This window comes from Corythoichthys intestinalis, chromosome 8, assembly GCF_030265065.1.
Source record: "Corythoichthys intestinalis isolate RoL2023-P3 chromosome 8, ASM3026506v1, whole genome shotgun sequence".
NCBI classification, from domain to species: Eukaryota; Metazoa; Chordata; class Actinopteri; order Syngnathiformes; family Syngnathidae; genus Corythoichthys; species Corythoichthys intestinalis.
The window spans coordinates 35,821,417-35,849,061 of record NC_080402.1 but is presented as its reverse complement, the minus strand read 5'-3'; the positions used below and the strand labels follow the sequence as shown (position 1 = coordinate 35,849,061).

Here is a 27,645-nt window from a genome sequence, read left to right as displayed (position 1 = left end):
CAGAATCATCTTGCACCTATTTGCTGCCCAAGCCGATCCTTATGAGCAGTGTTGATTGTTGATGAGCTGCAGGTGCGCTCCCAGGTGAGCCAAGATTGAAGTGATTCCATACATCAAAACAGGACGTGTTATATCAATAAAAGCCAGCAGAGGGAAGTGTGGGCAAGAACTACCGCAGGGTGGCAGGAACGTTTTGGATGACTTACTACTTGTACCATTTGATTTCAAGATTTAAGATAACAAAGTTAATTAAGTCAACTCAAAGATTTTAGACTTAAAAATATAAAGCGTCTACAGAGAGAAGGGGCTGTTTGTAGCAAGATGGCTAAACCCAACCCTAGATAGGTCTGCTGACAGATACACTTGTCAACAAAATGTTCATCAACGCCTCCTTTGCTGCAAGTGCCTAATCACTGAACTACACCGTGGCCTCATCAAAAGTTGCTCAAGATGTGTTACAAGTTTGACAGTCTGAAAGGTCCGGCATTAATATGAAATGTGCATAAAATTGGCATTTGTGCGAATGGGTGTGAATGTATTTTTCCTATGAGCGAGGTGGCGTATATGCAGGGGTGAAAGTGGTTAGAATTTCTTGCCGGAACTCCCTGTCAAGAAGGTCGCCACAGAGCCAGATTTTTTTTGGGTTTTTTTTTTGAGGGGGGGTTAAACCTCCTTAAACCATTGAAATGCTTTTGGCACCGTTATTCCTATACCACATACAAACAAAAAATCATTTTCATTCAAAATACCGTAATATTTTTTCAATGATTTGCAAAATAAGTCAACAAAAACAGAAGTAACCACAACCTCTAATTTCCCCCCCACATTTCCGAAATGCAAATTCTCAATTTTAACCAGTTAAGAACATTGAATGTACATTAAAATGGAAGCTAATGTAAATGTTTACTTTCCTTTTTTTTTTTTTTTTTTTTTTTTTAAATTTTTAATAAGGATACAACTAACATGCAGTACAGGCCAAAAGACACACCTCATTCAATGCATCACAAATGAAGGTCCCTACCCCACTGATAAAGCAATAAATTCCACTAACCAACCCTGAAAAGGCATACCTGTGAAGTCAAATACAATTCTAGGTGACTCCCTCTTGAAGCTCATCAAGAGAATAGCAAGAGTGCACAAAAAGTAATCGGAGCAAAAGGAAGCTACTTTGAAGATACAAGAATATTATACATGTTTTTAGTCCCTGTCCCTTAGCCATGTCAGAAACATCTGCTTCTCAGTCATAAAAGCCAAGCGTTCAGACACACCCAAATCCGCCACCAGAGGGCATCATTTGACAAAATACAATACTTTAAACAAACCATCACGCATAGGATTTTGACAGTTGCCGTCATATTTTCGGGATCAAAGTACCGTCGGAACGGCGTTCCGGATCGAAAACTCATGCCGGTACGGAGATCCGGCTCGTTCCGGTCCACTTTCACCCCTGTGTATATGTAGATTTTTTTTTTTTTTTCTTGGCAGAGGGAGCAGAATATTTGGGTTTTAAAAATCCCTGCTTCTGTGCACAAAGCCTGGATCTAAACTGCGGGAGCCTGATCTACATTGGTTCTTACTGTATTTGTGTAATTTCTTTTTTTGAACATTGTTTGGACAATATTAAATTACTCAGGCTCCTTATCCTGACAATGCTGATTTAAAATCATTATGTGCGGTTGTATCACCCCTCAACACACAACGACCTCAGAATATCATAGACACGTGCCGTTAAGTTGAAGCCATAGAAACAATGGACACATTCAATTGTATTACTTAATTATATTAAGCTGTGAGTTAGTTACTCAAAAAGAACAAGAAGAAGAACAAGTTACACAAAGTCAATGTACAGTATTTAAGTTAGTATAACATTTTGTAAAACATTTTTATTCCACACTACACAATCTATTAATTATTTAGAACATGCGGATTTGCAGTGTACTTGCATGTTGAGTCATATACAATCGCGGTCTAAACATGATGATTTACTCACTACACAAACCAGCAATTTATTTTACAAGCGGCTAATACGGAAGTCCTATTGGCTCCTCCAGTGTTGACGTGATTACTGTCAGTTACAAAACAACCAAGATTCATTTTAACAGTTTGACAAAGAAGTGACTGGCAAAAATTCCAGCTACTAAGATGACAACGCAGACAAGTAATATCAAGCCACGCCGCAAAAGCAGCTGTGTTACTGTGAGAACATCTCCGACTGCGGTGGGTGCCGTTTCATCCTGGCTTGGAATCTTTTGGTCCTCCACAGTGCTTTCACCGTTTGGTATAGTGGATGGAAATGGGGCCTGGTTGGTGTTTGAGTCTAAAGATTTCAGAATATAACTTTAGTTAGATTGCATTTATACTAATTCAACATTTCTCCTAATGATATATTGCAGTGCCATCACTCATTATACAGTATTGACAGTCCAGAGATAGATATTGCGACATCGAGTGTCCAACATCCAGATACAGTTGCAACTTAATGAATGAATTAGACTTTTTAAAATGTGACCTCATGTCCTCTGCATATACTGTCATTTTGTGTAAATAACACACGTGCCATATTTATTGTGGAAAACTGAGAGGAATATGAAGTAAATAGAACATTAACAATCAATTACCTGGACTCTTTTCATGGCACGCGAGTCTGCTTAAAATTCAAATCATGACCCACACAAATACTTACATTTCTGATATTAAATATACTGTAGTATACAAACCAGATGTGTTATTTTTCCAGTTGATCCTAAGAACGTGTAATTAGAGTAATACTGTAGAATTGCAACAAGACAATGATCAAAACACTGAAGTAAATCAACCTCAGAATAGTTTTAGAAAAACAAAATACACGTACACGGAATGGCTAAGTCAAAGTCCAGACTTGAACCCCATTGAGATGTTGTGGCATTACCTAAAGACAGAGATTCATGCCAGACATCGCAGGAATCTGACTGAACTACAGCAGTTTTGTAGAGAAGAATGGGCCAAGATTAGTCCTGATTGATGTACCAGACTGATGTGCAGCTACTGGAAGTGTCTAGTTGAAGTTATCGCTGCTAAGGGGGGGGGGGGGCACAAAATAATAAATGTGATGGTTCACTTACTTATTTTCCCCCTTCTGTCATTGTTTGCATACTATCCTCATTAAAATATGAAAACCTATAAATGTTTGGTTGTTTTAGTTAAAGCAGACACTGTTTTTACATCTGTGTGATTTTGACAAAGATCAGATCACATTTGCTGGTGATTTTATGAAGAAATGTGAGAAATTCCAAAGGGTTGATATACTTTCTTCATAGCACTGTATTGTGATTCGTGATATTATCATATAGCTGGAATAATGTTGTTCTATGTGATTTCCAGAGCTAGTCTGCACGCATGGACTTGCCTGACTTACAATCTTCCATCTTGATCGTGTCTTGAAAGGTGACTTTGACCCCTGCTCTAATTTGGGCCTGACCAGAGAAATTCAAGTATGACAAAATGGAAATAATTTGAATTACGTGTCACATTTGTTTTCCGGGAGCTTAGGAACACACCTCTTCGGCAGCCTTTTTCCAATCAAGCCTGTACAAATATATAAGGAAGAAACTAGCCTGCATGAACACACAGAGGGTGAGTCCTGTCCAAAGTCCTGTTAAAACAAACAACATAAATATTTGTGAATCTCTTACAATACATTATGATTGCAGAACCCAAAAAATCATGGTAATGGTTGCTTCTTACCTAAAATACCCATTTTTGCTGCAAATGTTAAGGCCACGCCAATGGGAAAGCCAATGAAGTAATGTCCCACCAGGTTACATAAAGCACCAACCTTTTGCTTCCCAACCCCTCGAATAACACCTCCACTCACTCCCTGTCGTCAGTGTTACAGGTTTTTACAAAGCATATTTTCAAGTTCTAACAAAATATCAGTCAAATGTAAAAATGTTTTTTTTTTCTTACCGCGATAGCATCAGATAGATGCATGAAGACGAAAACAATTAAGACATCAGAAGCCCTTTGCAATATGTCTCTGACAGAAAAACAGAATATTGTAGTTTGTTATGCTTTATCTCTGTCACGCATTGTGAGTGCTATTGTTAAAAAAGTGATTATTTCACATTTAAATTTATATTAAATTTAGGTTTGGTAACTCACTGTTCTGAGGTGAAAATGTAGCCAATCACTTTCTTGGCAAGGGTGATGCAAGTTCCTACAATCGAGGCCACGATGACTGGAAAGAGAGGGATGAACAGAAATAGTAACACATCGTGTTTTGTTAATTGAAGTCACCAGTGACAGGATAAAAAGGATGAAAACTTCTGTTCAAAAGCTTATTATTACTGTTATGAAAGTGTACATTGACACCACAGATTAACCAAATACAGTGGGGCAAATACATATTTAGTCAACCACCAATTGTGCTAGTTCTCCTACTTGAAAAGATTAGAGAGACCTGTAATTGTCAACATCGTCAACCATGGGAGACAGAATGTGGAAAAAAAACAGAAAATCACATTGTTTGATTTTTAAAGAATTTGTTTCCAAATTAGAGTGGAAAATAAGTATTTGGTCACCTACAAACAAGCAATATTTGTGGCTGTCAAAGAGGTCTAACTTCTTCTAACGAGGTCTAACGAGGCTCCACTCATTACCTGTATTAATGGCACCTGTTAACTCATTATCGTTATAAAAGACACCTGTCCACAAGCTCAGTCAGTCACACTCCAAACTCCACTATGGCCAAGACCATAGAGCTGTCAAAGGACACCAGAGACAAAATTGTAGACCTGCACCAGGTTGCGAAGACTGAATCTGCAATAGGCAAAACGCTTAGTGTAAAGCAGGGGTCCCAACCTTTTTTGCACCACGGACCGGTGTTATTTGAGTCTTTTTTTTCACGGACCGGTGTTCTGACAAATTTTGCAACCCATCAAAAATTGCAACGATGCGGTTCTGCGCATGCGCGTAACGTTAAACATAGCCGCAAAATGCGCAAATGCAGCGATTCCAAAGTAAACACTACAAACTTTCTTGACAGAAAGGAATATTAACTTACGTTTGATCACGGAAGGACTTGTAGAAAAGTTCTCCTCAGATTCATCCTGCCATGTAAGCTTCACACAACAGCTGCACACCGCGCTCACCATTAACGACTTCGCCTTGTCGTTAAACATTAATTAAGAAGCCCGCTACACAAAGATACGATGTTGGAAATTGTAGCAAGGTTTTCAACGCTCTTGTCGCGATGTCAGGATATTCCAGAATGACTTTAATCCAGAACCTTGGTAGAGTTGTTGTCTCAAATGTACGTTTAATAAGGTCGCCGTCATTTGCGATCTTTCTGTTTATTCACAAACGGGTCACGAATCCATTCCTTCACAGTTCATGTGTCTTCGAGGTTGTAGGCTCGTCAGGTGCCCTTTTCGCCGTAAAAATATTTCCAAAGACGTCTGTTCTCCTGTTATCTTCGCTCGTGTGGGGGCTAATTATTTCTGGGAACAAATGTGCTGCGCCGCGGCCTAGTAATACGCTATTATCAAGGACAAGCGCACATAGATATATTATATACACAAACAAGATGAACTGCTAGCAGTCCAATCAATGGACTTCTATAACAACATTGTAATCTATCCTGTAGTATTATATCTAGAGTAGACAGAGAAATTGGTGTGTTAAGCAGGGGCACAGGGTTATTTCGGCCAGAATGCGGTCGTTATTAAATTATTTTTTTCTTTGCGGCCCGGTCGCAAATGCGCCACGGACCGGTACCGGTCCGCTGCCCGGCAGATAGGGACCCCTTGTGTAAAGAAATCAACTGTGGGAGCAATGATTAGAAAATGGAAGACATACAAGACCACTGATAATCTCCCTCGATCTGGGGCTCCATGCAAGATCTCACACTGTGGCGTCAAAATGATAACAAGAACGGTGAGCAAAAATCCCAGAACCACACGGGGGGACCTAGTGAATGACCTACAAAGAGCTGGGACCACAGTAACAAAGGCTACTATCAGTAACACAATGCGCCACCAGGGACTCAAAGCCTGCACTGCCAGACGTGTCCCCCTTCTGAAGAAAGTACACGTCCAAGCCCGTCTGCGGATCACTAGAGAGCATTTGGATGATCCAGAAGAGGACTGGGAGAATGTGTTATGGTCAGATGAAACCAAAATAGAACTTTTCTATAAAACACAGGTTCTCGTGTTTGGAGGAGAAAGAATACTGAATTGCATCCGAAGAACACCATACCCACTGTGAAGCATGGGGGTGGAAACATCATGTATTGGGGCTGTTTTTCTGCAAAGGGACCAGGACGACTGATCTGTGTAAAGGAAAGAATGAATGGGGCCATGTATCGAGAGATTTTGAGTGAAAATCTCCTTCCATCGGCAAGGGCATTGAAGACGTGGCTGAGTCTTTCAGCATGACAATGATCCCAAACACACAGCCAGGGCAACAAAGGAGTGGCTTCGTAAGAAGCTTTTCAAGGTCCTGGAGTGGCCTAGCCAGTCTCCAGATCTCAACCCCATGGAAAATCTGTGGAGGGAGTTGAAAGTCGATGTTGCCCAACGACAACCCCAAAACATCACTGCTCTAGAGGAGATCTGCATGGATGAATGGGCCAAAATACCAGCAACAGTGTGTGAAAAGCTTGTGAAGAGTTACAGAAAACGTTTGGCCTCCATTATTGCCAACAAAGGGTACATAACAAAGTATTGAGATGAACTTTTGGTATTGACCAAATACATTTTTTCCACCATGATTTGCAAATAAATTCTTTAAAAATCAAACAATGTGATTTTCTGTTTGTTTGTTTTTTTCCTCCATTCTGTCTCTCATGGTTGAGGTTTACCCATGTTGACTATTACAGGCCTCTCTAATATTTTCAAGTGGGAGAACTTGCACAATTAGTGGTTGACTAAATACTTATTTGCCCAACTGTATCTCTATAGAATCCCATTAGTCAACAGGCTAGCTAGATCTGAATGAATGTTGCCTTGGCTGGGTCCTTCCAAACAGTGATTGTATTCCAATTGGTGAACAACTAACTACATGTCTTGAACAGTGTTGACTCGATTTTTTTTTTTTTTTTTTTTTTTTTTTTACGCAATCCTTGTTGTTAAACAAATGCTTTCATATTTACATAAGTCAACCATAAAGGGCTTCTTACATGCACATATGATGGAAATTTTGCTCGACAGCTTGGCTGCCTCAGTGTTTCCCGCACCAAGAGAATTACCAACTCGAACACTAGCAGCAGAAGAAATTCCCATCGGGAACTGCAAAAGTAGAATGTAGGCTACATCAACATTTAGGGCTCAATCTGAATTCCATTAAATAAAACTATATCAGGGAGTTGCCAACATGTTGAAAGTTTTTAAAAGCAATTTCTATGATGTGAGTGATCCCAAACAGGTGATAAATGTACGTAACATAACCAACAGACAACATCACATGCAAAAGAATGGACAAGTGTACTGAACACTTTATTGTGAGGCTGTTACTGTGGTTTTGCATGCATTCAATTTGTTGCTTTACGCTATTGTGCTAATAATACTAAACATGTTGGCAACACCAAGTGAGGTTAATTCTATTTCTTTCCATCATGATTCTTATCTCTTCAAATTGACTGTGCATCTCACACATTTCAGGGTTACCTCACACATCAAACCATACATTTCTCACGCACCCAAAAAAATGTAACTCGACATTGTCATACTGTAAAAATTAAGTTAAAGCAATACTAGGTAAGGCACGGTGGCTGAGTGGTTAGCACGTCTGCCTCACAGTTCTGAGATCAAGGGTTCAATCCCGGGCTTCGGCCTTCCTGTGTGGAGTTTGCATGTTCTCCCCGTGCCTGCGTGGGTTTCCTCCGGGAACTCCGGTTTCCTCCCACATCCCAAAAACATGCACGGTAGGCTGATTGAACACTCTAAATTGTCCGTAGGTGTGAGTGTGTGCGTGAATGGTTGTGTGTCTCCTTGTGCCCTGCGATTGGCTGGCAACCAATTCAGGGTGTCCCCTGCCTACTGCCCGAAGTTAGCTGGGATAGGCTCCAGCACCTCCGCGACCCTCGTGAGGAATAAGCGGCATGGAAAATGAATGAATGAACAATACTAGGTAACTTTCCAACCTTTGTAAAATATTTTCAGAACATTTGTGATAATATGTTGACTGACGACTTGTTGAATTGAGGGGGTCTGTATCGCTTTCACCGACACTAATTAACTTCGAGGTGAGGTGACACACACACACACACACACACACACAAACACTACAAATGTGCTGACTGCTTTACGGCATACGTCACTTCTTCGTTTTCCCATTCATTATAAAAACGGAAGTCGATGCGAACGCTTTCAGGCGAATTCTGTATAGATGGCAGAGCAACAGAAGAGACAAAAAGTTTTGTCTGAGGAGGGAAAAAAGGAAGGCTACCAGGATATACAGAATAAACATTGGCCCGGCTTTCACTTGCTGGCGTGAACCCCCCCCAACCAAACTTGTTAGCACTGATGAGTTTGGGTTAGGTGGAGGGTGTTAGGTTTTGTGTTTGGTTTCTCCTTGTGTGACTTGTCCCTGTGATTACCCATTGCTCTCACCTGTGTGTGTTTTCCCAGTGTATCCTGCAATCTGCATCCACCTGTGTTACCCAGCTGTTCCTCGTCTCATTACCCCTTGTCTGCGTATATAATGACCCAGTTTCTTGTCACTCCTTGTTGCGTCATTGTCTACGTCAATGTCTATGTCTGTCTTTACCAAAGTCAAGACCCGTCCAAGCCCTCGCGTACCTGTCCATCCGTTTAAGTAAGTTTTGTTGATCCATAGTCCTTTTGTTTGTACTTTGTGATTTTTGTTAGTTATTATTAAAACGTTTTTTGAGTTCACTGCCTTGCTGCCTTTTTTTGTTTCCCTGCATTTGGGTCCACACCACCTGCCTGCCCGCTCACTCCCTGACATAATGACGCAACCAATTGTGGACCCAGCGGGAAAGATCCGGCACCGGCGTGCACGCCGACGTTCATCCGCCCGTTCCCCTGATTATGTTCTGCCTCGCCACGTTTTTTTAGATTCCGATTTTTCTGATTTTGAAGAATATCACAGTTCATATGATTTTCTTTCTGACACCGACTCCTACCCAGATTTTGATGCCATGCCCTATTCTTCACCCTCTCAGTTTTTGTCACGCCTCAGTCATACAACGTCCCCTTCCCAGTCTTTTTCCCTGGACCCTTACCTGGGTTCCCGTTTGGCTATCTACACTGGACCTCCGCGTGGTGGCCAGCGGGGGCGCCCAGGTAAGGGCCGTGGTTCCTACTACCCTCCTTCACCATGTAATGTGCCACCCAGTCTGCCACAGAACATCGTCCGGAAGCCTCAGCGTGCTCGTCCACGCCGACGGCATGGACCCGCGCCGGCTCCCCGCAGTCAAGTTCCTCCCGCGCCGGCTCCACACAGTCAAGTTCTTCCCGCGCCGGCTCCCCGCAGTCAAGTTCTTCCCGCGCCGACTCCCCGCAGTCAAGTGCCTCCGGCGCCGACTCCCCGCAGTCAAGTGCCTCCGGCGCCGACTCCCCGCAGTCAAGTGCCTCCCGCGCCGACTCCCCGCAGTCAAGTGCCTCCCGCGCCGGCTCCCCGCAGTCAAGTGCCTCCCGCGCCGGCTCCTCGCAGTCAAGTGCCTCCCGCGCCGGCTCCCCGCAGTCAAGTGCCTCACGCGCCGGCTCCCCGCAGTCAAGTGCCTCCCGCGCCGGCTCCCCGCAGTCGTGTGCCCGCGCCGGCTCCCCGCAGTCTTGTGCCCGCGCCGGCTCCCCGCAGTCAAGTTCCTCCCGCGCCGGCTCCACGCAGTCAAGTTCCTCCCGCGCCGGCTCCACGCAGTCAAGTTCCTCCAGCGCCGGCTCCCCGCAGTCAAGTTCCTCCAGCGCCGGCTCCCCGCAGTCAAGTTCCTCCAGCTCCGGCTCCCCGCAGTCAAGTTCCTCCAGCGCCGGCTCCCCGCAGTCAAGTTCCTCCAGCGCCGGCTCCCCGCAGTCAAGTTCCTCCCGCGCCAACTCCCCGCAGTCAAGTGGCTCCCGCGCCGATTCCCCACAGTCAAGTGGCTCCCGCGCCGACTCCCCGCAGTCAAGTGGCTCCCGCGCCGACTCCCCGCAGTCAAGTGCCACCCGCGCCGACTCCCCGCAGTCAAGTGCCACCCGCGCCGACTCCCCGCGGTCTTGTGCTCCCGCCAGCAGACTCCTGCGACTCCGCTGCTGTTTCGCCAGCAGTCTCCTGCGACTCCGCTGCTGTTCCGCCAGCAGTCTCCTGCGACTCCGCTGCTGTTTCGCCAGCAGTCTCCTGCGACTCCGCTGCTGTCCCGCCAGCAGTCTCCTGCGACTCCGCTGCTGTCCCGCCAGCAGTCTCCTGCGACTCCGCTGCTGTCCCGCCAGCAGTCTCCTGCGACTCCGCTGCTGTCCCGCCAGCAGTCTCCTGCGACTCCGCTGCTGTCCCGCCAGCAGTCTCCTGCGACTCCGCTGCTGTTCCGCCAGCAGTCTCCTGCGACTCCGCTGCTGTTCCGCCAGCAGTCTCCTGCGACTCCGCTGCTGTTCCGCCAGCAGTCTCCTGCGACTCCGCTGCTGTTCCGCCAGCAGTCTCCTGCGACTCCGCTGCTGTTCCGCCAGCAGTCTCCTGCGACTCCGCTGCTGTTCCGCCAGCAGTCTCCTGCGACTCCGCTGCTGTTTCGCCAGCAGTCTCCTGCGACTCCGCTGCTGTTCCGCCAGCAGTCTCCTGCGACTCCGCTGCTGTCCCGCCAGCAGACTCCTGCGACTCCGCTGCTGTCCCGCCAGCAGACTCCTGCGACTCCGCTGCTGTCCCGCAGGCAGATTCCTGCGACTCCGCTGCTGTCCCGCCAGCAGACTCCTGCGACTCCGCTGCTGTCCCGCCAGCAGACTCCTGCGACTCCGCTGCTGTCACGCCAGCAGACGACGACGACTCCGCTGCTGTCACGCCAGCAGACGACGACGACTCCGCTGCTGTCACGCCAGCAGACGACGACGACTCCGCTGCTGTCACGCCAGCAGACGACGACGACTCCGCTGCTGTCACGCCAGCAGACGACGACGACTCCGCTGCTGTCACGCCAGCAGACGACGACGACTCCGCTGCTGTCACGCCAGCAGACGACGACGACGACTCCGCTGCTGTCACGCCAGCAGACGACCCAGACGCTGTCACGCCAGCAGACGACCCAAAAGCTGTTCCGCCAGCAGACGACTCCGACTCTGTTCCTGGTCCGCACGACGACTCAGACTCCGTTCCTGGTCCGCACGACGACTCCGACTCCGTTCCTGGTCCGCACGACGACTCCGACTCCGTTCCTGGTCCGCACGACGACTCCGACTCCGTTCCTGGTCCGCACGACGACTCCGACTCCGTTCCTGGTCCGCACGACGACTCCGACTCTGTTCCTGGTTGGCACGACGACTCCGACTCTGTTCCTGACCCTCGCCCCGACGATGCTGCTCCCCGTTTCCTGCCACAACGTGGCGGTATGGACGACCGAGCACTACCTCGTCTGGGACGCCCGCCTGATCTGCCCGTGCGGTCACCCAATGTCTGGCGCCCCGGGCGCCCTCCCGATCGACCCGTGCGATCGGCCCACGTCTGGCGTCCTGGACGCTCGCCTGACTGGCCGTGACGGGCTGGCTCCCTCCTCCGATCAACCTTCTGACTTTTTGTTTCCTCGGGATGTCTGGGATCCGTCCCTTGAGGGCTCACTCCCTGACAGAGGGTTCGCCAAACTCTACAGCTTTTGTCCACTGGTGTCGCTAAAATAGACCAAAACTGAAAAGCTGCCAGGTGTTGCTTTAAGTCGCAGGATCTTAAACCTTTTCCATTTACATTTGCTGCGCAACCGTCATCTAAAGATGCTGTCTGTGCAAAGTGACTCGCCTCATAGATACCACATATGCAGTGTAAGGCTTTAGGTTGAATATCTACAGGAGGAGTCAGTAAGTGTAAGTAACTGGAGCCCATCTTGTGTCCAGGGATTTCTTTGGCGGGCTTTATCGTAGCGTTGTTAGGTTTTGTGTTGGTTTTCTCCTAGTGTGACTTGTCCGTGTGATAGCCCATTGATTTCACCTGTTGTGCCTGCTCCTAGTGTATCCTCCAATCTGCATCCTCCTGTGCTCACCTGTTCCCCGTTGTGTGGTTACCCCTTGTCTGTGTGTGTATATTAGCTCCTAGTTTTATTTAGCCCTCGTGTACTAGTCCCTCCGATAAAGTAAGTTTTGTTTGAACATTGCCTTTTTGATCCCCAGTCCTTTTGGTTGTTGTTGTTGTGTTTTTGTTAGTTATTATTAAAACATTTTTTGAGTGCACCGCCACCTGCCTTGCTGCTTTTTGTTTCCCTGCATTTGGGTCCACACCCCCTGCCTGCCCGCGTTCCGTACCAAGCGATCGACTGAGTGAGTGATTTTCTATACTAAAATAATCTTGACCCACTGAATTCCTGACAGATTTACAAAACAGCTTGGTTGACAACAAAATTCTTAACATGGCTGTGATTGGAGTTGGAGTTTGAAAAAATGTTTTGAATATTCTTACATTTGAAAGACAATCTTTTTTTTTTTTTTCTAAATATGAACAATCTAAAGGTATTTCAAAGTAAATGCTCCATTAACTAAATTGTTATGTTGGCATAAAATAGGCTAGATGTAAAATGGCTGATGACAGACAAAGCCTTTCCCGATTGCCGCACTAAAGTCTGGGAGAATAATGGCTAACTAGGTTTGCAAGCCGTCCCAAATATGAATGCTTCGCATGTGCACGGCAATAAAGTTAAAAGACAATCACAATTTAGTCATTCCTTGTTTTTCGCGGTTAATGGGGACCACAACGTGGCGGGATAAGTGAAAAACGTGAAAAAAGTATCCCCCCCCCCCCCCCCAATTTTTTTTTTTAAATTCCTTCAGATTCAACATTGGAAAGAGATACATATAAGACATTTAAAAAAAAAAAAAAAATCCCCCAAATTAAACAAGAAAAAAACTATTGTGTATATATATATATATATATATATATATATATATATATATATATATGTATATGTATATATGTATATATATGTATATATGTATGTATATATATATATATATATATATATATATATATATATATATATACAGTATATTGTAAATAAATGTTTTTAAAGCACTTCCAATGTAATATTTATGATAAGTTTTAAACATGTTACTGTCCCACCGAATTATTTTTAAACAAGAATAAAGTAGAAAAATGCTTGGCTTTCTTAAATGCTTCATTGAGTGAGTCCACTCAAATCCACTCAAGCTGCTCACTTACACACAATGAGTTACCACAGCAACTGTTTAACAAGTTAAACGATGATTGACGCATGTGGCGCTTTAAAGCTTCGGCTTACAAGCATTTGTGGGAAGATCAAATATTAAACGTCTGTTAATCATCTTTAACTATAATTAGCAACTCCAGTTCACTGCCTGACCAACAAAGAGCAGCAGGAGTGAGAGTGAGACTACCTGATCGGCTCGGGATGGCTCATCTGAATTTATTTATTTAATTGAAAAAAAAATCCGTAATGGACTGAGGGCTCGAAGTTTGAAATGCGAAGTAGCGGGGGATCATTGTATATTGATGACTCGCTGACATTAGGTAACAGTAGGCTAACGTTAATGACTACAGGCTATTATGTAGCTGCTGACCACAATATCAGAGTAGCTTAAGCTTAAGACAAGATGAGGCTAGTAAGGTCTCCCCAGCTTTGTATCGACTAATGCCCCCCCCCCCCCTTTATTTTTTATTTTTGTATAAAAAGAAGCGGCATGGAAAATGAATGAATGAATGAATACATGATGTTTATATTTCTGTTATAAATAAATAAATACATATTTCAAAAAGGATTGAAATAAAATATATGTACAGTATATCTATGACATATACATATATATATATATATATATATATATATATATATATATATAATGAAAACAATTACTGTATATTTATTATATTTTTGTAGTGATTTATAATAATAAATACATTTAAAATAATTAAAACTGTATTGAAATCTATTTCTGCACCTACTGCTTGACCTAGTGGAAACACTCTACAAACCTCCCACACATACACACAGTCTCAGTTTACACAATTTTAGAACTCAGCTTACCATATAAGCTACTACAGTCAGCTGATATATGATGGACTGGGCTCCCAGTTCTGCTTCACTAATTATACCAGCAATAAATCCTCCCACTTCAAACAGCCACCACTCCAGACAAAGCATGAGCATGCTGGGAATGGCCAACTTGATGAAGGCTCCCCACTCTTGTAAGCATTCGGATGACCAGCCTGTGGACCAAAGAGCAATCAGTCATACCACTTTTTTAAAAACATTAACTCATCACTTTTACAAGACATGAGTTTACTCATGAGATGTATTACTGTAGTCATAGGATACGTAAGACATAGGAACCAATCAATTAGTTCAAGACGAGTACGCAAATAGATTCAGATGAATAAATCCAGAAGATAGTTACAGTGGTACCTCTACATACGAAGTTAATTCGTTCCAGGACCTTGTTTTGTAAGTCGAAATGGTCTTATGTCGAGCAGGATTTTCCCATAGGAATACATTTTAATTCCATTAATTTGTTCCACAGCCCGAAAACCTACACTAAATCCTTGATATTGGTGATATTGGAAATAGAAATTACACAGAGCAAAACAATTATGAATAAAAAAATGGAATAATAATTTAATGGTAGTAATAATGTAATTAAGATACCTATAATAATGTACCGAATCGGGTTGTAATGTGGCAGATGTGTTTTGCGTGGTGTACCTGAATGCACCGCATAACTGACGTACCAGAGTGAGAGAGGACTTTACTTTCACTTTTCATGTTCAACTGCGGTGGACAGTAAAGCATGTTGTGTTGCACAAGTTCTGAAACAAATGATTAAAAACCTGACGAAGCTGACGATTTTTTCGCGATGTTACAATAATAATAATCACCTTAACTTATAAAGACTAGCGGACCGAGGTCGGAGGAGGAACGTCGAGATTGTAGACATTCTACGGCTGTATTGTCGAGTCAGTTCAGTCACTCATTTCCATCTTCATTTCAATTAAAAGCCTCACCTTTTTCCTTTTTTTATGACCTGCGCTAACATTCTTGGCACCCATGTTGATTTCTCTCACAATAAAATCTGCCGTGCGTCCATTTTGCGGGAAAACAAAGAAACTGCGGCACTGTCATAAATCGTCATATTTTGAACTGGTCGTCGGATGTAGAAACAAATGGCGAGTCATATTTTATGTCGGATTTAGAAAAGATCGTGTGTCGAAGTGGTCATATGTCGGGGTACCACTGGACTTAATATACATAGAAAATAATTTATGGTAAACACTCTAGACGAGGGGTCGGGAACCTATGGCTCACGAGCCAGATCTGGCTCTTTTGACGCATCTAGCTCGCAGACAAATCTTTAATCACAAAAAAAAAAGTTTCCTCCTTTGCGCATTGCTTTGCAGCAGAGGGATTGCCTTTCATCACATGAAAAACAGCATCCGCCCTTCCACCTCTAACCCTCGCGCCCGACAATCATGCCGCTTAAGAAATACTCATCATTGATTAGCAACAGCATAACAATGTTATTAAAAAGAATTCAGACTTATTGTAGTTTAAAAATGTTGAAATTACATACAATGCACACATTACTTGTATTTTTAGTTTTAAACATTGTATGGCTCTCACAGAATTACATTTAAAAATATTGGTGTTCATGGCTCTCTCAGGTTCCCAACCTCTGCTCTAGACCAATTATACTAAACTTGTAGTAATTTTTTATGGGCAAATAATGAAGCTGAGCATCATCCCCTCTCATCTGTTTCAGTATTTCAGTATTTAGTTATCGAGTATCACCAGTTTTGTTAAAACATTACACATTGGACTGTCACGACGTACGCACTGTAACTTCAAATGAATCTAGAGAAGAAAATGAGGAACAAAGAAAAATGAATCATTCATTCATAATCAGGTTTAGGGTGAGTGAGAGGGCAACTGACCTCCCCATGTGGCCTTGTGCAACCCCTTCCAGATAATATACACAAATAAGACCACAGCCAACACATACTGTGAGATTGAATTGGCTGCAGCGGAGCCACTTGAGCAAAGACAAACACGGAATGATTAAAACACAGTATAAACTCTTTTTTAACATTTGTTTGAGGTTAATTTTCTCACAGCACTTTCTGACAAGGGGTCTGAAACCTGAAAGTGCTTTATTAGGAGAATAATTTCTTTCAATGTAATGGTAAGACATAGTTCTGGCTATCTTTGTTTTTCAAAATAAAATTCCCAATTTTAAAAAATGATTCAGGAAAACTTACGCAACTCCTAAATGCAGAACATGGAGAAAGACATAATTGATAACTGCATTTAAAACGTTTCCAATTGCACCAGTTATGACCTGAGGCCAAATAATTCCCTGCAAAAACAAACAAAAATGTAAACACATACACACTGGTATTCATAAACTTGTTATTTATACACATTATCGACTTTCATATAAATGATATTGTGTTGCTACAGAGCACCTGGTTCTGAAGATATCTCCCCAGCAGCTGGTACATAAATGCCGCCTGAGCAGAGAAATCATAATAATACACAATAGAATCACACTGTGTATGGTACTTAATCATTAAGTGTCCTACATTTATTAACATCTGCAATGAGCATTTACTGTATATTAATGACAGGTTTTATATCATAATTAAGAAAGTCTTTTGACAGTATTATGACAAGCATTCAAATAAAGTGTTAACAATGTTTGTAACTCATGCACACTAACCCAAAATGAACTCACCGGCAAAGCAGGCATGGCGAACTTCACATAGAGTTGCGACAGACTACGATTCACAAAAAGCCATGTCAAATTACATTTTGAAGACAGATGCACTCAAAAACATACTGTACATCAGTGTTGTTAATGTTACTTCTCCCAAAAGTAATTGAGGTAGCAACTCAGTTATCTCAACGTACAAGTAATTGGTTACTCGGCAAAGTAACTGACGTTACTTTTCATGTTCTACATGTTATTACATGAACCAATCTATAACGTCTTTCACATCAAATATGTTTATATTAATTGATTGAATTGAACTGTCTTTTTTTAATAAAAAAATATAGGTCACCCTTTTTAGATTTTTTTTTAATTCCACCTGTATAAGAGTGCAAACATTACATATAAACATTAACTTTCAAATGCTGTGCGAAAAAAGCCTTTTTCCTGTCGTACTGAACCGTTACTTGTGTCTACCATCACACCCCTAACATATATAAATATATTTTTTCAATATGCAGATGAGGCTCTGAATCTCATACATGCTATCCTTTGCTGTAGTTGTTTTGATTAAAAAAAAAAAAAATCACACAAGGTTTATGTATACGTAATTTAAGAAAAGTGTTAAGACTATTTTTGGTAAAAAAACAAAAACAAACTATTATTATGTTGTAGCATCCAGGGGTTAATTTGTGCAGGATCTTGCCGGAACAAGATCCGGCACCTCTTGATTTTGGCCGCCCTGTGTTCTGGGACATATTTGGGCAGATCCGGCACCTCTAGTGTATTGAAAATAATAATAATCTTAAAAACATTTTTAAAAAATGTATTGCAATAACCCCGAATGGGGGTAAAAAAAGGAGAGGAGTCGTTGATGGCTTTCTCCACTTTATTGCGGCAATAATAAGAAAACAATAAACAAAATAACAGCAGACTGCCGCCACATTCGAAGGTGAAATTTTGCTTCTCGCCCATCTCCCCCTCACTTCCTATAACTCACAGCTCTCCAGTCCCAGCGTCTCTTAAAGGGACTGTGCATAGTGTCTTGTTTTGAGCTTTTTGTTGACAAAGGTATCGAACACACGACATGCTGACAACTTTGTTTCTTTTTTAATACATGGAGCTAGCAGCACGAACATGATTTGTGGCTCTCAGCAGGCTGTGCCTCTCTATCGATCTCTCCCGCATCATGTGACCAAAACACCAGCACTTTAGGGTACCTCGGAAAACATTATGTCAGAATGTTACACTTAGTTACGGACATTACAGTATAAAATAAAATAATGAAATGCATAAATTAATTTACAAAACAAATCCCAAGAATTGCATGTTGTTTATAAAAATTTAACATCATTTGAAAGAGTCGGAGATTTGTTGATGCACTGAAAAGCAAATCAAGGCCCTGACGATTTAAAAAAAAAAAAAAAAAACTTTTGAAATTTGCGACAACTGGGGAGCAAGCAGCCAAGATCAAACGGTATTTCAACATGCTAAAAAGACAGTCGCATTTACTGTTTTTTTATTTATCTATTTTATTTTATTTTTTTTAAAGGTAGATGGTTCAAAACGGGTCAGAAAAGCACAAAGAAAAGAATGAAAACAAGAGAAGTCCCACAGTATGGCAAGTGGGCATTTGCGTGTTGTTTTCAGCACCATTTTCTGCGTATGTTCCGGGACTGTGCCCGTCTCGTCATCGCAGCGCTGTCATATGTACTTTGCGTTCAGGCACCTTATGATTTACAAATCAAGCCCTGGAAGCATCTACAAGGACCACACCCACTTGGTGATGATAATGTATACTGAACAGAAAAAGTCCATTTATTTTTAATTAATTGTACCCACCTGAATGCCACAAACTGTGTGGAAAAAAAAAAAAAAAAAGAAAGTTGCCTGAGCGTTTAAGATGATGCTCGCCACGCTAAATGCTACTGCTAGCGAGAACGCGAATGCTATGCTAACACTTCGAGCCACCTAGCATTGCGTTTGCAACGGCGTCACAACACCCTTCCCCTCCTCCCCTGTCAGGCTCTGCTTTCTCCGTGTCTCAGACATCTCTTGTCATTCAACTAAATTGTAGTAACGCACGCCTTCACATCTTCAGTAACGGCGTTGCAAAGATGGGAAAAGTAATTATTTAGATTACACACTACTGACACACACACAAAAAAAACACTGTTAGTAACAACGTTATACTCTAACGCCGTTATTAACAACACTGCTGTACACATCAGCATGTACAGTACATTGTTTTTTTCTTCTTTTTTTCCAAACAGAAGTTTTGTATTGAAGTAGTACTACTAGTAGTAGAGGTAATAATAATAATTATTAATATTACTATAACAGCAGTATATAAGGAATAACTTCTTAAACAAAAATGTTGTGTCCAAGATGTTATAGGCAGTGTTGTTAATAACGGCGTTACAATATAACGGCGTTACTAACGGCGTTATTTTTTTCAGTAATGAGTAATCTAATTAATTACTTTTCTCATCTTGGCAACGCCGTTACCGTTACTGAGGCGGGAAAGGCGTGCGTTACTACGCGATAGATACTAAGTTGGTTGAATAAAAAAAAGTCTGAGAGAAACGGACTCACGGGGACGAGAGCAGAGCAGGAGTGGGGAAGACGCCGTTGCAACCGCGATGCTAGATGGCTCCAATAATACCTGACTGCAGCCATAGCCGACAAACTACGCCCACATGACACGGTAGATATCATATTATAGATCTAGATGCATATGACAGACACTGCTGCATTGCCAACATGTTTTAAGGACTACATGCGTTTGTAAACAGCCGCCATCTTAAAGCAGTAGACCTCTCAGGAAGGCCCTGATGTAGAGATCCTTCCTAGCGAACCTAAGTCATTTTTTTTTTATCTAAAATGTTCCTAAATCGGCAAAATCTTAACTTAAATCTATCTTTAAATGATGAAACAATTTAAAAACTTACACATGTTTAAAGTAGACAGAAGGGAACTAATGCAATAACGGGAGAAATTTTAACAACTTTAACTATTGATTCACAACTTTAAATGACTTCCACACATAGCAAAGGTTACTAGCTAGTTATCGCAATACCCTTGTGTCTAGTTAAGTGGAGGGTAAAGAATTGGGCTTGGGCCAATTGTCCCCCAAGCCCTTTAAGCTTCACATTGTGTGACCTGTTTTTTTTTTTGGGGGGGAGAAAAAAAAATATATCACTAGTTACTTTGCCAAGTAACTAATTACTCTTACATTCAGGTAACTGAGTTACTAAAGCAATTACTTTTTGGGAGAAGTAATTTGTAACTGTAATTAATTACTTTTTTAAAGTAAAATTAACAACACTGCATGGCACTAAATGCGTTAGTAGACAGCCGCCATCTTAAAGCAGTAGACTTTTTAGGACGGCTCTGTTGTAGAGAACCTTCCTAGCGAATCTAAGTGACTTTTTATCTAAAATACTTCTAAATCAGCAAAATCTTGACTTGAATCTATCTTTAAATGATGAAACAGTTTTAAAACTTTCATATGTCGAAAGTAGAGAGAAGGGAACAAATGCAATAATGGGAGCAATTTTAACAACTTTTAACAGTTGATTCAGGGTAAAGGGTAAATTAGGGTAAAGAATTGGGCTCGGGCCAATTGTACCAAAAACCTTCACAAAAAACTTCACATAGTGTGGCCAATGTTTTTTTTTTTTTTTGTGTTTTTTTTTTTGAGGGGGAAAAAAAAAAGTAATTATCACCAATTACTTTGCCAAGTAACTAATTACTCTTACATTCAAGTAATTGAGTTACTAACGCAATTACTTTTTGGGAGAAGTAATTTGTAACTATAATTAATTACTTTTTTTCAGTAAGATTAACAACACTGGTTATAGGTAATAATAATTTACCTGGCAACCTCAAAGCCCTGTTTGGCCACGATTAAAAGAGGTTCAGTGTTGATGAGAACAGCCCAGCAAGGAAAACAAGCCAGCAGTAATATAAGAACAGCCCTCTGAAGGATCACCCCTACACGCTTCAGGTTTCCGCTCCCATAGGTCTACACAAGCCAGAAGCAAATAAAGAATGTCAGGAAACTCCAAAACAACACAGACATTTACAACAGGGATACATGAAAGTGATAATTTTGCACTGTTTGAAAGTGCACTTCCCTGCCTGAGATATGAGGGTATCACATGTTGACGACAAGCCAGTCCCAATGGAAAGACCAGTCACATTAACCACCTGTAATTAAAGAGACCGTCAATGTAGCACACAGAAAAGGTATTGTGGTAGAATGTCTTTGAACATGTGTCCCAATTATCTAGGCGAGAGGATTATCATATTTTTCAGACTATAAGACGCACTTAAAATGGTTATATTTCCCTCCAAATTCATAGTGCACCTTATAGAAAAGTTTCCGAGGTACTTCCGCATTTCTGCTCGTGACTTCTGTTTTACACTTTCTCCAACTAAAACAACAGTGGAGCTGGAGTGGCATTACTAATCAAAATTGCTCAAAAAAGACCATTTGAAAATGCCACATCCATCTGCCATCATCACAACATGGGAGGACAACATGGAGAAATGGTTGAGTCCCCACAACCAAAATACTTGTCCTTCTCAAAAAATTAGCATATTGTGATAAAGTTAATTATTTTCTGTAATGTACTGATGAACATTACACTTTCATATATTTTAGATTCATTACACACAACCGAAGTAGTTCAAGCCTTTTATTGTTTTACTATTGATGATTTTGGCAAGAAAGTCAAGAAAAACCAAAAATCCCTATCTAAAAAAAATAGCATATCATGAAAAGGTACTCTAAAGAAGCTACTAACCTAAATCATCTGAATCAACGAATTAACTCAAACCCCTGCGAAAGATTCCTGAGGCTTTTAAAAACTCCCAGCCTGGTTCATTACTCAAAACCGCAATCATGGACAAGACTGCCGAGCTGACTGCTGTCAAGAAGGCCATCATTGACGCCCTAGGGCAAGAGGCTAAGACACAGAAAGAAATTTCTGAGCGAATAGGCTGTTCCCAGGGTGCTGTATCAAGGCACCTCAGTGGGAAGTCTGTGGGAAGGAAAAAGTGCGGCAGGAAGTGCGGCACAACCAGAAGAGGTGACTGCACCTTGTGAAAGAATCTGGGGAAGGGCCAAGTCCAGACTTTGGGGGACTTGCAGAAACAGTGGACTGAGTCTGGAATAGAAACATCCAGAGCCACCGTGCACAGGCGCGTGTGAAACAGCGGCCGAAGCGCCTAACTGGGCTACAGGGAAGCAGCACTGGACTGTTGCTCAGTGGTCCAAAGTACTTTTTTCAGATGAAAGCAAATTTTGCATGTCATTCGGATATCAAAGTGCCAGAGTTTGGAGGAAGACTGCGGAGAAAGAAATGCCAAAATGCCTGAAGTCCAGTGTCAAGTACCCACAGTCAGTGATGGTCTGGGGTGCCATATCAGCTGCTGGTGTTGGTCTACTGTTTTTTTACAAAAGGGCAGGGTCAATGCAGCTAGCTATCAAGAGATTTTGGAGAACTACATGCTTCCATCTGCTGAAAAGCTTTATGGAGATGGAGATTTCATTTTTCAGCACGACCTGTCACCTGCTCACAGTGCCAAAACCACTGGTTTACTGACCATGGCATTGTTGTGCTCAAATGGCCTGCCAACTCTCCTGACCTGAACCCCATAGAGAATCTGTGGGATATTGTGAATAGGAAGTTGAGAGTCACCAGACCCAACACTGTGGATGAGCTTAAGACCACTATCGAAGCATCCTGGGCCTCCATAACACCTAATCAGTGCTACATGTTAACACACGCTGCACAAATTGTTAGAATTTTGTCCAAGAACGATCACCGAAGTGACGAGAACAAACACGCAATCTTTTAGGTGGATCCTTTAGGGTTAAACCTGCGAGCCAAATCCCTAATCTGCTGCGGGTTTCAATTTAAGGCGTATGGCGAGGTAGCTCCACAGTGACACTTTGAAGCTGGGCGCTGTTCAAAACATTCCACTTCCAAGCATATATTTAGGCGTTTCCAGGAGTTCACACAACCACGAGCAGCACAGAAAATCCCGGAGTGTTATTTACGTTGCCGTGATCCATTTTTGGAGATTCCGTGGGTTCCTCTGCTTTGATTTGGCAGTTTAAAACTTTGTATACTTCAACCGCAGTTCATGGTGTTTTGTTTAAACCGGAAATCTGTATCAGAAAAGATTGCGCCGCCAAATTTTCGCTCAGGAAGCTTGTCTATAATCCAGTCTAATGTATCAATTTTGGTTGTGCTCAATGACCTCAAACCTATTTTGTTGGATCATAACTGTATTATACTACTCCAGTCAACATTCATCAAAGTCATTAATAAAACAATAAAACAAACAATTAAATAAAACAACAATTAGAATGTTAAAAGATAAGGAACAAATTACAAATGCAGTAAATTGATGCACCAATGCACCTTAAAATCAGGTACGCCTTATTTATGAAAATTATGGTGTGCTTTATATTTCCGATGCGCTTTATAATCTGAAAAATATTGTACTTTATATATGTATATGTATATGTATATATATATATATATATATATATATATATGTGTATGTATGTATGTATGTATGTATGTATGTATGTATATATATATATATATATATATATATATATATATATATATATAGTAGGCTTAAATGCTAAATAGCTTAAATGCTAAAACACTTACAATGCTCTTAACAAATGCCTCAGACACATATTCCCACAAAAAACGGCTAAATATACCGATAAACTAAATTACGAATGCTTTAAAAAAAAAACATAAGCTCAAACAAAAACTTAGTTTATGTTGGTCTTAACATGGAAGAGCTGGATTCAGCCATGTGAAATGAGGTAGACTAGAGGGCAGTGTATCCACCCAAATCAATAAAACTAAATACAAACACTTTCAAAATAAACCATTACAACGCCACTTTAACTCATTCACTCCCAGCCATTTTCCCTGGAGCAAGGCCCTTCACTCCCGGCCGTTTTACTGGATTTTGACTGATTTTGCGAGGCCCACAGAAAATTCTGTTCTTTTGCTATATAAACATGGGACCCACCAAAAGAAAGATTAGACTCAATCTTGGTCTCACACAAAAATACTGTACACACGGTCCCAGGCTTCAACTGGGACCGTGTGCTTTGGTCAGATGAAACCAAGATTGAGCTTTTTGGCAACAAACACTCTAAGTGGGTCTGGCGTGCCACGAAAGATGCGCATGCTGAAAAGCACCTCATATCCACTGTGAAGTATAGGGGTGGGTCAGTGATGCTCTGGGGCTGTTTCGCTTTCAAAGGCCCTGGGAACCTTGTTAGGGTGCATGGCATCATGAATGCTTTGAAATACCAGGACATTTCAAATCAAAATCTGTTGCCCTCTGCCCGAAAGCTGAAGATGGGTCGTCACTGGGTCTTTCAGCAAGACAATGACCCTAAACATACTGCCAAATCTACACAGAAATGGTTCACCAGACACAAGATAAAGCTCCTCTCATGGCCATCTCAGTCCCCAGACCTTGTTTTGTTGGCAAAAGGGGGTTGTACAAAGTATTAACACCAGGGGTGCTAATAATTGTGACACACATTTTAAGATGTCAAATAATTTTTCCTTTATGTGGGATTTTTTTCCCCACTGAATGAATGCACTTGTATTGAAGGCTGGATTTTTCTCTCTTTTTTCTTCCATTAAGGCAGTACTTCTCAAATAGTGGGGCGCGCCCCCCTGGGGGGGGACGCAGAGCGATGCCGGGGGGGCGCATGTGTCCTCGGGGAACATGCTTTTTTTCTTTTTTTTTGGCCGTACTGGAATAACGTGTACTTGCACATCCACTCAGTTGGTGGCAGTGGCGCTCTCATTTACAGAGTGCGTTCAGTATTTTTGAACTAAGGAAGAGCACTCAGGAGTCAGCACACAGAAAACAGATATGAAGAGCAGTGCGCCGCCGCCGTTTTCGAAAGCCGTTTTCCGACCGGACTCACTCACGCAGCGACCCACGGTCTTGTCGGGTTCTCACGTCGCCGCCCGAGAAGTGCCATTTTCGGCTTGGGATCGTCACGTCGACCGCCCTCACCTACGGTTCTACCTCGGCCGCCGAGAATGCGCCTTTTTCGTGCCGTTTCCTTTTAGCTTTGACTTTTAATACAGTGTGTGATGAGGAAAGACCACTGTTTACTGTGTCCAAAAATATTTATAGCGGACAGCCAGAAGCCAAATCAATTAAGACGCCACTTAAAGACATTCGACCCCAATCTCATTGATAAGCCGCTTGATTGTTTTTCAGCGAAAACGTGCCGAATATTGCCAACAGTCGTCCTGCTTTGTCAGTGTTATATCAGTAAACCAGTGAGCATTGATCGCATGCTCATTGCAAAATAACTCCACACCATTGCAAAGGAGGTAATACTGAGTGTGAGCAACAAAAATAAAAACTGTCCTTCTGTCCAAGGACATTCTTTTTTTTTTCTTTTATTCACTTTTGTTTTTTTCGGTCAAATTTTTTGGCATATTGTCCTCATGAGTGAATGTTTCTAATCAATTCGAATTTGTTATTATTTACTGATTTTATTACATTTAATTTTTCTGTATCAAATGGTCAAAAATGTACCTTGAGTGTATTTTTACAGTTTGAACGTTGACTTTTTTTTTTTTTTTAATTCAGGCAAATTGATGCTCGTCAAGTCTTTGTTACAAACAAAACAACGTTAATAAAGTTATACTTTATTATAAGTTGATCTATGTTACTTTTTTTCTTTATTAGAAAAAAAGGACACAGTGTTAGGCAGATGCGTATTTATGATAGTAATTTTATAGACAAATGATACTATTTACAGTGGCGGCAGATAGTTTGGGGGGGCGCGAAACATTTACGTCTTGCTTGGGGGGGGCGTAACAGAAAATAATTGAGAAGCACTGCATTAAGGTCCCATATTATTTGAATAAAACAAAAATTATTAGAAGCTAAAAAACATATCTTTTTCAGGGGTGCCAATAATTATGGAGGGCACTGTAACTTTGACAAACATAGCATTTGTTGATGCGTAAAACACAAGACAGAAATTAAGACATTTCAGATGTATGTATATCTGCAATTCTTGGAAAATTCACTTATTTGTAATGCTCTGAAAGGTAACAATACAGTGGCATAGCTTGGAAAGTATTAATTTACGATGCATGTTTTTTTTAATGAGAGGTTAACCATTTGTGTGTATGCAATGAGCTAGATTTAACCAGTTTTTTTTTATTTTGCTGAAACTATATCGATCCCCCAAAAGCATTTTCTGATTTGCCCTCTTTTTATTTTGGTAGTAGAGGAAGCTAGATTTTTAAAAATGTATTTTTTCATTTTGTTCCATGTAGCGTTTAGATAACAAGTTGGTGAAAGCTATATTCTAGTTTTTGTTGTAGTTATTTTCGCTCTGAAGGAAAACTTTATTGTGAGTTGTTCCCATTCTGTTTGTTCTTTCTTCTTGTGCATATACATTAATAATGGACTGCTTTTGTTTGATTTTCTGTTTTGACTTTCTTGAAGCTCCTTACTCCTTTTATTACTCTACCTACCACTTGTCTTACTTTATTTCTATTTTCCAATGTTAATATCTAGTTGTCTAGTCTCTTCATCACTAGTCACCCGGTGTCCCCTTTCCCCCTCCCCTCTGGGGAGGGGCTATTTTTCAGCTGCAGCCTCCTGACTGTCCGAACCCCTGGCTGGATGGACGTCCTCGTTGCTACCCCCATCTCATCTGGCTAGATGGACCTCTTTTTGTTCCTTTACTCCACTGCACCTTTACGGACTGTAACTTCGCCTGCTAATTCCCATTAGCAGTCCTGGGGCTTCCTGTCTATCCGTCCTGGGAGTGGATCTCTCCTGATTGTGGTACTCCCCAAGGTTTCTCATTTTCTCCCAAAGACTCTGGAGTTTTTGGAGTTTTTCCTTGCCGGCATGGAGGGTCTTAAGGATAGGGGATACCCAGGACTTGAACTGCATCTATTCATCTTTGTTGCTTCATTTCTAATTGTGTATCATATTGCCTCTGTAAAGCCCTTTGAGACTTCTGTTGTGATTGAGGGCTATACAAATAAATTGAATTGAATACAAATAAATTGAATTGAATTGAAGCTAAGCAGTTCATTTCCATACTTTTAGATAGTGGCGCACTAAAAGTTACTTTTACGTGTGTGATTCTACATGGAAGCAATTTTCCCAAAACTGAATAGAAAAAAGTCAAAATGTTGCATTCATGGACATTCATTCATTCATTTTCCATAACCTGTATTAATCACAGTCATTTGAGAAAATGTACTTACGGCAATTGATAATGATACAGCTGCAAGTTCTGTTTTCCCCAGATGGCCACAGAACACCATGCTGACAATGCTGATCATGAAGATCATCATCTGGGAAATAATCTGGAGCAGGAAAAACAAACACAATACCTTCACTTGTTTTATGTATTTTTCTTTTTTTCTTTTAAAAGGCATAATGATATCCTCAAACACACATCAGGAAATATTAGATGAGAGCTTCCCAAAGTGTGGGGATAAACCCTTGGCTGGGGTAAGGAATGTTGGTTTTAGGTGGAAACTGCGAGAGCGAACGCAAATAGGTTAGCAACTAGTATATACAAACTGTGCACATGCGATCTTTCAAATACAAGATAAATAGGCTTCATCTGTTAGGACGCCCATCCATCATCTAACGCTTAATCAGGGGTTGGGTCGCGTAGGCAGCATTTAGCAGGGAAGCCCAGACTTCCCTCTCCCAAGCCACTTCAACCAGCTCCTCCCGTGGGATCCCAAGGCGT

General features: G+C 41.7%; 2 protein-coding genes across 5 annotated transcripts in view; both read right to left on the bottom strand.

The window, feature by feature from the left end:
• Positions 1-1,014: 1,014 nt before the first annotated feature.
• Positions 1,015-16,439, bottom strand: LOC130920950 (multidrug and toxin extrusion protein 1-like). 2 transcript variants are annotated; one of them, XM_057844519.1, is made up of 9 exons: positions 16,381-16,439; positions 14,156-14,337; positions 7,157-7,265; positions 4,141-4,216; positions 3,946-4,015; positions 3,724-3,856; positions 3,537-3,631; positions 3,386-3,452; positions 1,015-2,317 (listed from the first exon to the last, which is right to left on the bottom strand). In XM_057844519.1, the coding sequence occupies exons 2-9, from the start codon at positions 14,276-14,278 to the stop codon at positions 2,091-2,093; spliced, it is 900 nt and encodes a 299-aa protein (XP_057700502.1). In that variant the 5' UTR covers positions 14,279-14,337; positions 16,381-16,439; the 3' UTR covers positions 1,015-2,090. The 2 variants fall into 2 exon arrangements, with proteins under 2 accessions (XP_057700502.1, XP_057700500.1); XM_057844517.1 differs by lacking the exon at positions 16,381-16,439 and adding an exon at positions 16,057-16,374.
• A 4,348-nt stretch (positions 16,440-20,787) lies between these two features.
• The window catches only part of LOC130920947 (coiled-coil domain-containing protein 40-like), a 45,584-nt gene continuing 38,726 nt past the window's right edge, over positions 20,788-27,645 (bottom strand). For all 3 annotated transcript variants that reach the window (XM_057844512.1, XM_057844510.1, XM_057844511.1), the window contains exons 20-22: positions 27,149-27,250; positions 20,976-21,044; positions 20,788-20,859 (exon numbers count right to left, since the gene is read on the bottom strand). In XM_057844512.1, coding sequence (XP_057700495.1) covers positions 21,037-21,044; positions 27,149-27,250 — 110 coding nt within the window. In that variant the 3' untranslated portion in view covers positions 20,788-20,859; positions 20,976-21,036. The remainder of the gene's footprint in view (positions 20,860-20,975; positions 21,045-27,148; positions 27,251-27,645) is intronic.